This window comes from Lathyrus oleraceus, chromosome 5 (assembly GCF_024323335.1).
Source record: "Lathyrus oleraceus cultivar Zhongwan6 chromosome 5, CAAS_Psat_ZW6_1.0, whole genome shotgun sequence".
NCBI lineage: Eukaryota > Viridiplantae > Streptophyta > Magnoliopsida > Fabales > Fabaceae > Lathyrus > Lathyrus oleraceus.
In genome coordinates this window covers 330730226-330741126 of record NC_066583.1, presented here as the reverse complement: position 1 = coordinate 330741126, position 10901 = coordinate 330730226, and the positions used below count along the sequence as shown (strand labels likewise).

At 31.9% G+C, this 10901-nt stretch overlaps 1 protein-coding gene and 1 long non-coding RNA gene across 3 annotated transcripts; one reads left to right on the top strand and one right to left on the bottom strand.

Annotated features, from left to right (window-relative positions):
• The first annotated feature begins 1431 nt into the window (after nucleotides 1-1431).
• On the top strand, nucleotides 1432-4099 carry LOC127084408 (UPF0481 protein At3g47200). Its single transcript, XM_051024857.1, has 2 exons — nucleotides 1432-2190; nucleotides 2281-4099. The coding sequence occupies exon 2, from the start codon at nucleotides 2290-2292 to the stop codon at nucleotides 3670-3672; it is 1383 nt and encodes a 460-aa protein (XP_050880814.1). The 5' UTR covers nucleotides 1432-2190; nucleotides 2281-2289; the 3' UTR covers nucleotides 3673-4099.
• On the bottom strand, nucleotides 2640-5852 carry LOC127084409 (uncharacterized). Of its 2 annotated transcripts, none has more exons than XR_007788705.1 (4): nucleotides 5148-5852; nucleotides 4946-5056; nucleotides 4734-4826; nucleotides 2640-2963 (listed from the first exon to the last, which is right to left on the bottom strand). It is a non-coding gene; the product is annotated as an uncharacterized LOC127084409 (long non-coding RNA). The 2 variants fall into 2 exon arrangements; XR_007788703.1 differs by having other exon boundaries at nucleotides 5284-5851.
• Nucleotides 5853-10901: the final 5049 nt, after the last annotated feature.

Sequence of the window (10901 nt, the reverse complement as noted above, 5' to 3'; positions counted from 1 at the left end):
TATTAAAATGAAAAATAATATATTTATTTCTGTTTTAAAATATAGATAAAACTAGATATTTTCAGATTATAAATATATATAAAAATTAATATAAATAAATAGTATATGTTATTTATTATTATTATAATATATATAAAAGTTAATATTTTTGAATTTTTAAAATAAAAAATTATTAAACCTATTTATATGTTTTATTTTACTAAAATACAATGATATATGAACAATATATAAAAAAACAGCCCACAAATCAATATATATTTATATATGAAAATAAAAAATAATACATATTTTTTAGTGAAGAAAACAAATAAAAATGGAGTAGCTTTAATCAATCAATAAAGCTCAAGTCTTGATTAATTTTTTGAGTTTTTGTTAACAAATAAAATAAAAAATAGAAAATAGAGTTTAACCTTAACAAAATTAAAAAAAAAGAATACATTTGAGTAAAATTTAGATAAAATTAAGCTTTACAAAAAATTGTAGAGTGAAGGAAAATGATAATGAAGACGTTGGTTTTTGGTGGAGAAAAAAGTAGTATGAAAAAGAAAATGGGGAGGAAAAAGTGTGTAAATAAGGAATGAGAATATTGAGAAAGCGCTTAAGCCTAATAAATAGAGTTTATTGCGTCATTAAATTTGCATCACTAATTTAGAATTATGATGTGAATTTCATTTATTTATTAGTGACGTGAAAACTATGACACTACCTTATAAATGTTAGTCAAATTCATTCTATTAATCAAATTTTTCTCATTCAGATATTTTTTTTAAAATTTAAATAGCAACGTAATACGATTAATAATTTAAATAATTAATGACATGTTTTTTCACGTTGCAAACGTGAATTTCACGTCATAAAACCACATCATTAAAGAACATTATTCTAGTGACAAATATGAAATAAAGGCATCAGAGACACAGCGCTCACTTCATCACATTCTATTTTTTATAATGTTTTTTAATTTGGATTGGTCCACCACTTACTATTATTATTATTATTATTATTATTATTATTATTAATTTAATAATAATAATAATAATAATAATAATAATAATGATAATAATAATAATAATAATAATAATAATATTAATAATAATAATAATAATAAAAAAAAAAAAATAATAATAATAATAATAATAATAATAATAATAATAATAATAATAATAATAATAATAATAATAATAATAATAATAATGGGCTAATACTAAAAAAAAGTCTAACATTGACTGAGTCCAATATCAATACATAACCGCTATAGCAGTATACTGAAAAAAGCGCGAGTATTTTGAGCATAGGAGAGTAGATATGCAATAACACTTTTTGTATCGAATAAGCAAAATTCTGATACTGATATACCTCTATACTAGATATTAAATAATACTACCTACTAGCATCTAGTGAAATAAGGAATAATAATCATGGTAATTTATTTTCCAGAACATTTATAGATTCAATATGTGTATTAGTGACTCTTTATAAGTTATAATGAGTCGAGTTTGTTACAAAAGAAATTCGTGTCAAACTCAAACAAAGATTTGAGCATACTCGTCATTTTCTGCCGTAACTTTCTTAAACACTTCTCCAATAGGGTAACTTTAACCATCAGTTTGATTAACAAATTTAGTGGTTTAAAAAAACTAAAACTGAGATCCGAACCAAACCACATCGATTTTCATCGTTTTAATTCGATTTTTAAACTGAACCCAAAAAATTAATTTTTTCAATTTGATTTGAATTATCGATTTAATTGATTTTTTACGACACCCTAATACCCTAATTGCAACTAACTAATAACATAATCCTTTCCTATTATTTACTTTTTATGGGTTTAAAATGGTAAAAAAAAAAAGGCTCTGATTGTATGAACCATCTATCTTGTTCAACAAAAGAATCTTCATGTGCCTTGTGGTGATTAACATATGTTTCCAAAAGAAAAAGAAGAATGGATGGAATAAAGTAGCAGTACTTGAAACTTGAAACAACATCCTTAGTATCAAGTATCAAGTAAAGGTTCAATTATTGACAAACTTTACAGTTAACTATGAAAGCAATACTATTCAGAAGAAGCCCGTCATTATTTAAATCTTGGTTTATCCCGCAAACAAATATCTATGTCACGAGGTCAACAACAATTTTTTATATTTCAATCATGAAGTTTCCTGTCATGATCAATGCTTAGAAATTATAAAGGTATCTCTCTTTCCATCTATCATTTTTTATTTGCGAAATTAATGAATGCTTTGAATCTTATACCCAATCATTTCCATATATTATTGTTAGTTGAAGGCTATGGATCTGGAAGAAGAAATTAGCAGGTACGAAAGATGGAAGCAAAGTACTAAAGCATTGTTAAGTGCTGTGCGCAAAGAAACATGTCAACCGTATAGCATTCCCGTTGTTCCAGACAACCTTCGGAAATGGAATGAGACTGCCTACATTCCAAAAGTCGTTTCCATCGGCCCCCAGTATAGAGGAAGGAGGGAGCTATTACAAGCGGAAGAGATCAAATGGCGCTGCGTCACCACTCTTCTTAGTCGAACATTCGGGCTGGATGCAATTGAAAAGTGTATGAAAGAAGTTTTGAAGTTAGATGCAACTGTTCGTGCAAGCTACGTAGATGAAATCACACTCGATAGGTATGCTCTGGCAACGACTATGGTATTTGACGGGTGTTTTCTGTTAGAACTTCTCATTTGTGAATCTAAGTATGATTCAGAGTTACCAATACCATTTAATGGCATTAGTCCCGGAATAGAAGTAAAACAGATGGACTATGTCATAAGCGATCTGATGCTACTGGATAATCAGATACCAATTTATATTCTTGAAATATTGTTCGAAAATCTTCTTGGTTCCTCTCCCCAAATGCGAGAGCTCATACAAAATCTGGCTCTTCCTGTCTTCGGCTTCTCTTTGAAATTGATGGTTAAATCCACCTTCCACTTCCTTGATATTGCTTACTCCTACATGGAAATGGGATGGATTGATAAAAAGATAGAGGAGAATGTTAAAGATAACAAACTCACTATGCAAAATCAAAATCTAAATCGCTGTGCTACTAGACTCAAAGCTGTCGGTATAACCATCCAACTTCTTGATATAAATAAAAACTTTATATCTACCACCGAGTTCAACAAAAGTAGGAGGATACTAAAAATCCCAAAGCTAGTAATTGAACGAACAACAGAAGCATTGTGGCGGAGTTTCATCGCTTGGGAGCATCATAAGAAGAAATTGAAGATTGGTTCTTCATCGGTTGTTGACAGGCGTAGTATATGCACTTCCTCTGCCATTCTTTTCAGCGATTTGATATGCTGTACAGGTGATGTTCAATTGCTCAAAGACAAGGGAATTATAGTAGACAAATCAGAGAAGAGCAATAGAGATCTGGTGGCTTTTTTCCATTCAATCGCAAAGGGAGTTGATCGTGACATTATTGATTCCAATCATATCGCCATGTTTAATGCCATGAACACAATTTCTTCAGCAAATTACGCCACTAAAGTCTTCATATTACTGCACCATTACTTTTGCAAAGTTTTAGACTGGTGTTACAACGTTCACACATTTTTCAAGCGCGGTTACAACTTTGCTTTTACCATTGCAGGTTTTCTCACTTTGATCCAGACTTGTTACGCAATTGTTGCCTATCATTTTCCCAAAAAACAGTAACCACACTGTTTGTTTCCCAGTTGGCCTTCCAACAAAGAAAATGAGATGTGGTTTCCATATGAAAACTACTAAGGACTTAGATTATAGACATTCATGTCTACTTGAAACTGCATTTCACTGTCACATTTTTTTTATGTCAATTTAACTTCAATTTCATTTTAATTTAGATGTTTATGACTTATGCAGCTTTAGTTTCAATTCTTTTAATTAAGTTCATCCATTTTTTCTCATTGCAATTTATCATTCATATATTTATATGATGCATTTTTAACTATATCTCGTCAAACTTTTAATTAACGTACCTTCATAATAAAAATGCATTTGAAGTACTATTTGAATATAGTTCATGGGTAACATCATAGTGACAATGGGGTGTCAAACTAAGGTCACTTGTTTTCACCCTCTAACACTACAAGAAAATCTCTGATTAGCTACGAATAAAACCGTAGCGAATTTGAAGTGAATCTCTATCAAACAGATTTAGTTGGAGATTAGTTGCGGATTAACCACGATATATGCCGTAGCTTGGATTGGGTGGCTAATTAGCTAGTCCATATTTTTCTAGCAAAATTCAAACTAATATTTTACCATTCCTAGCTAAACCAATCCTAAAACGTAGCAATTTTCACTTTTATATCTATGTTTCCAAACTATTCAGCTACAATATCGCCACAAAAATATCAAGTAAATCTCAAGGTAAAGTAGGCTGCTATATGAACTGGAGCTAAAGGTTGGATCTAAAATATATAGTAACATCAACAAAACAATTATTCAAAAAGAAACTTTATCACAAACGGTTGTAACAATAGCCAGTATATTTGTTTTCTGTCTCAAAAACTTGACAAATATATGCATAGTTTAAATGTGCATAAATGAAGGTTCTGTCTTGGAGCAAAAGGTGTTTTTCACAAAAGGTTAACTTATCCAAAAATAAATATATGAAGAATTTATGCTTCTATATGTTCATGTTCATCTCCACAAATATCAGTTATTTCATCTAATTGTCTAAATCAAGGATAGTAAGTTAACTAAAACCAATAATCAGTCATTCATATACAGACCTGTACTCGTGCGTAGCTTCAAAGTTATTTGATCTCGTGCCTTGGCTGAGGAAGTCTTACTCAACCTATCCTGCAAAGAATGTCTTAAAGCACCTGTAGAAAATAAAACAAAGCATATGAACACAGACGCAATTAATCAATCCAGAAAAAAATAGCAAAAATGCACAAATCAGCCACTTTGATCTGTGTGAATTGGAAAAGATTTAACTAACTTGCTAAGATTTATTGTCAATCTGCAATATAATAGATTTGCTGCTCAAAGAAGTATCTCATTGCAGATCAATGCAAATTGGAGCTTTGGTAGCTCCATTTCCACCCGTAGGCTAAAAGAAAACAAACATTCACCGTCACTTTCAATTTGAATTTCACTTCATCTTTAGAATTGAGGTTATAGAGTTTCAAAACCTAACTTACCAAAATTGGATGTCCAATTAAACTGTTAAAAACCGGTGATTTACCAACACCATACAAACTCGAAATCAAAATTGAAATCGCAAATATAATAAATTAGAAACTATGATGATGGAGAAATGAAATGGAGAAGACTTACAACGTTTCCGAGAGCAACGGCGTTGAGGAAAGTTGAAGATCTTTGGGAATTGGTTGTGTCATCGATATCTTCGTCGACGCTTTGGAATCATCCTCTATTGCCGCCATAGATGATGAAAATCAACGGATCCAAAACCGAAATAGAGAGAGAAATTTTTAATACTCGAAAGAGTCTGCGTGTATGTGCCTGAAAAATAGGGATCGATCGAAACCGAACCCTAAACCAGACCCTAAGCTACGATCTGAAACCAGAAACTCTGATTTTCTATCGCTAAAGAATTAAGAAATGAAGGACTTAGCTAATCTAAAACATGGAACAAAGAAAACCTCAATTGGCGTAGCTTGAAGGAGAAGCATATCATAGATTCGTGTCGCAGCTAGTAGCAACAATATCTTAGAGTCCCAATGGTGTTGCACCAAGTTGCCACGGTGGCGCAACGAACACGCAATGAAACACAACCGTGGGGTACTGAAACGCCACGGTGGCGCAACGAGACGCACTAGTGGGGGTCAGAGTAGAGGGTGGATCGAAAGCAAGGAGAGCGAGAGGAAAAAATGATTATGTTTTTAAGTAAAAATATTTTTTTATTAAATTCTATAAATAAATTATAATTTAAAATGGGTTTAATGTGATACACTTATAGTGTAAAAAAGTTTTACACTATCATCCAATAGAAATATATCATTTTGTCATGTTATACCAATATTTTAAAATTTGCAGTCTGATTTATTGGATACATGATGGTCATTTGTTGATATTGTAAAATAAATTTACAACTCTCAATACATCATCCCTTTTCTCCTTTAAATTACAGATATTTTATATTAAGATTTTAAAATAATAATTATCAAAGATGCTGTTAGTATGTAGTAATAAAAAACGTATATACGGTAAACAATAAAGAAAATTTGTCAATAATGTTTTTACTCAATATAATTTTTTTTTTAATTACGTGACAACATGTAAGCTTATAAACTGCATTTGATAATATTGCATTTGTTTAAAATATGTAAGAATTAGCTAGAGAAATTTCAATTGCAGTAAAAACAAATCCAGTCAACTACAAGTGAACTAGAACACACAATTATAGTAAAATGATGGTAGCTAATCAAACATTTTCTTGTTGTGTAACTCATATCCTCTTGGCGCGAGGGCTAAACTTTGAGCTTTCACATTGTAATATCAATGTTTTGGAGCATGATCTTTCTACTGCATTATTCCTTCCTTACTTTTGAAAACACTATAGTTATAATGAGATATCACACCTGAGTTGCACTAAGTCCTATGAAAAAAATGTGTTTGTATCAGTGTTGATGTTTGAAACTAACACTGACATTGATAATTACGTTTAATTTATTCATATTTTAAAAATTATTACTGTTGTTCCTTTTGGATTAGATGCATTTTACAAAACAATAACATGGAGAAGTGTTCAAGTTTGCTCAACTACTTCAAGATGATTTTCTAGTGCATAAGGGACACATGCTAAATGCGATGTCACAACATGTGAGTACGACATCTGCGCATTGTTCAACAAGCCAAATTGCTGCGCTTTGGGATGAATTTTCTGTTTAAGATTCAATTATATTTTATTTCTTTTATTTAGCAATATGATTATATGATTTGTTGGACAACTGCGAAAATCAAATAAGATTTAAATGTGATTTAAATTTCAATTTGAAACAAACAAAACATATCTTTCTGTTGGAGATATTTATGGAACAAATCTTATCCAACAAATTGTACAAAGATTCTAGACGAAATTAAATCAAAGATCCAAGAAGAAGAGCTTACGTTTGTATTGCTATTTAAGGAGATTCAAACCTCACTTTTGAGGTGTGTAAGGTGTGAAAGTTTTGAAGATACCTAGTGTTAGGGTTTATATTTTGAGTCTTTGTATGTGCACTACTCTAGAGTCTCCTTTCATATCTTAATGCACAAAGTTTGGTTTTATTAAGTTGTAAACCTTGTTCCAAGATGTTAAGTCTATAAGCTTGTCAACATTATGTTTCTTGTATTCTACGTTAATGCCATAACCGGATTAGTGCAGAATCGTTGTGTACACCACTATGTTTAAGTAATTTGGCATAAAATGTTTGTCTTAGTTGACTGTTGTAACATTCAACATTGTTTAGTGGTTTATTAACACCAATCACAGGTTGTGTGATTGAGAAGAAAATGAGTAGATTCTCATATTTAGGGGGAGTCCTTAAATAGAAAGTCACTAGGATTAGGAAGAAACTTTGAATAACATAGGGTTTGTTGGTTCTTGTAAGACTAAATGTATTAATTCAGAGTAGTGAATTTTCATTCTTGGGTAGGGTGCCCCCTTATACATAGGCGTGGTTTCACCGAACTAGGTTACCAATCTCTTGTGTTCTTTACTACTTTTCTACTTCATCATCTTGTAAAAGTTAAATTGTCATATCTTTCTTGCAATATGGTTTTTCTTGTTCTGTTTACAATGTTTCAGACGTCATGTCTGACATCTGCCCCAGAAGTTGTAATCTATAATAAACTAGTAGTTCATATTGTCCTAGACATCTGGTCCAACATTTGTCACCTAAGAAATTGAATTTTCAATTGGCATCAGAGCAGGTATCATGTTCTGTTTGGGTTAGTTCTAGGGAGATATTATTATGTTCAAGATGGAGAACTTCAATGAAGGAGAAACTATTTATCAACCAAATATTTTTCATGGTGCTAAGAACTCTCCAAAAATTGTTAATAGTTATAAAGATTGTGATATTCAAGCAGAATGTAATTCTGAAGAATATCTCAGGCTCAATAAGAGATTTAGTAAAATCTTTAGAATACTTGACAAGAGATACGAGAATAATGTCACTATCAATGTCAAGAATATTCAGCATAAAAAATGATGGTGTAAGGAAAAAGCTCAACTATTCCTACAGGTGGAAAGGGATCCACTTCCATAATTGCAAAGACTTTGGTCATATACAAGCCGAATGTTCAAGTGTTCCAATGGAACAAAGAAGAATCTTCAATGTCACGAATAATGAAGAAGGTGTTAGACGAGAACAACGATCTAGATGAGGAGTGAATAGATCACAAATGATATTTTCTTCAATTTAAAATTTTGTTTTAAAAATTATTTACTATAGAAAGCGGAAGCAATTCCGGATCGACACTCGTCTATCCCGAACCGTTATCGGAAGAATCAAATATACGTATAAAAGGTAACAAAATGTAAAACAATGATGAGAAACAAATCAATGTGTTTCCTAAAATAAAATTTGAATAAATTAATACTTTGTAATCAATTTCCAATTAATTAGGAAACAAAAATATGACTAAGACAATTTATTGAACACTTGGTGTGCAATAAACACTAAGCTGACTTTCCTTTGTGATGAAGATATGAAAAACCATGTGCAGTTGTTTAGATTGCAATTATCTTTACGAAACAAATTGAATTACTTTAACATAAACATAATTTTTAGTTTATCAAATTGCACACTAAGTGTATTATCAAAATGTAGAGAGAGAGAGAGAGAGAGAGAGAGAGAATACAAGGATTTGTTTAGGTCTTTCTCCAATTGTTCTCACTATGGGTACGTCTTCCCCCAACTCCAAATAAAATTGATATATGTAACTAACATTTGCAAGAGTTGTATACAAGAGAAAATGTACCAATCCAACCCCTAAACCATATGTTTGGTGTTGATCCTAACTCCTTCTTTTCCCTTGATCTTAAGTAAGATCAAGTGACCCAAGACTTCCAAGTCGATCCTCTGATTACTGCTACTCCTTTGAGAGAACCCCGTTTTTCAAACATTCACTCGACTGAATCCTCATTGCAAAATCGTGTACAAAAGCCCCCAAATCAACCTTGATCTTGGAGGCAAAACCCTAACTGGTTTTATCAATGAAACCCCCAAAAAATACTCAACCCAATTTGATTACACCAATCCTAAATTGGACCTTATCAATCTAATCTAGATGACACTCAAAGAAAATGATTATGTGTAATTGTTGAATGTATGAAGAGAAATGGTTGAAGATGATGAGAAAATTCTTTGTATGTTATTGGTTTCAATATTAAGAAATGGTGCATGAATACATATTTATATGTTTGTGCATGAGAAGGAAAAATAACATAAAAACAGATTTTTAGTAAAATTTACATGTTTATAAAAATTAAAGAAAAATGGGTTGACCCAAAATGAGTGGGAGTCGACCCAAGCAAGATGGGAGTCGACCCAAACAAGGCAAAGTTGTTTTGGTTTGTAAAACATCAGTTGGAGTGGACCCCAAGAGGTTATGGGTCGACCCATCCGAGCTTTGGGTCGAGCCAACAGCCTAGTGTGTCAACCCAAACATGGCATCAATATTCTTTTAAAATTTCCTTCAGTTTGGGTCGACCCAAAGCACATATATGTCGACCCAAAGCTGGTTTTTTCACATAAAACACATTTTTAACCTGTAAGCATGATTTTAACCTATTTTTAAATGTCATATGATGAAAATGCACATCTAGACAAGAAGAGAAAGGTAAAATATACACAAATACTAAGTATCCTAGTTTTGACATCATTGAAAATATTACTAAGAGGATAGTGCACTCACGGAAGGTGAAAATGATAAGAGAAACAAGCATGTTTCGGTAAAAGATGTGCAAACTGATAAGCAATCGAATTCAAAGAAAATGTGTATTGCACCTATTTAGAAATCATAATGCAGAAAGTCAGGTAACATGTCTCAGCATCGGGTCAAACATGATTACTAGCTAGTTAAGTGTGTTCCCTCAATTCCTTTGTACTATTGCAAGTTTATGGTAGTCAACCACACCATTAATTTTTGTATCCTCAGTGGAAAGAGAAGTTTCAAAGTCAACATCAACAAGTTTGGCTTGGCAAGCCTAATATACCTTGTTACTTGGTTCTACCATAATGAGTTATATTGTGAAGATTGGGTTCTTAGCTGCATTAAGAAGATGATTGGAGAAACATAATTTGTTGATCCTTGTGATAGTCATAAGAGAAAGAAGTTTGTAAAGACGAACATGATGGCTACCAATGCAGAGCAGATTGTTGAAGACCATGGTTAAGTCATCAAAAAACTTGAAAGTTGTTATCACATGTTTACTGATCTCAATGTTGAGTAAGGAAGTAGTTATAAAGTTTTCCATCTTGAGAAGCAAACCAATATGCCATTCAAGATGGTCCAAAGTCTTACTCGTACTTCTAATTTACCATATATGGACTTTGTGAGACTCAAGAAAGGAGTTTCCATTGAAGGGATGGCTGGAGGTCCTCCCAACCTTGAACGACCAGTAGTGGTTCAGAAGAAAGATTTGAAGAAAAATAAGGATTATGGAATTCCTTCTTATACGTATGGAGATTTGTTTAACCAAAAACATGTCTATGTGTTTGGTAAAACTGGAATTGGTGTTACTCTTAATGTCTTGAAGTCCAGCCACTAACTGTTTGACAAGAATTTTGTTCCAAATATTGATCACCACAACTTTCCATGGGTTGATAAGACGTTTCTAGTTATTGGAGGAATTGTGATTGAAGTCCCACTCATGTATGGGCCTATGATAAATCATCATCTCACTCACATGTCTGTTGGTGAAGAATCTTAGGAATTCACTATGG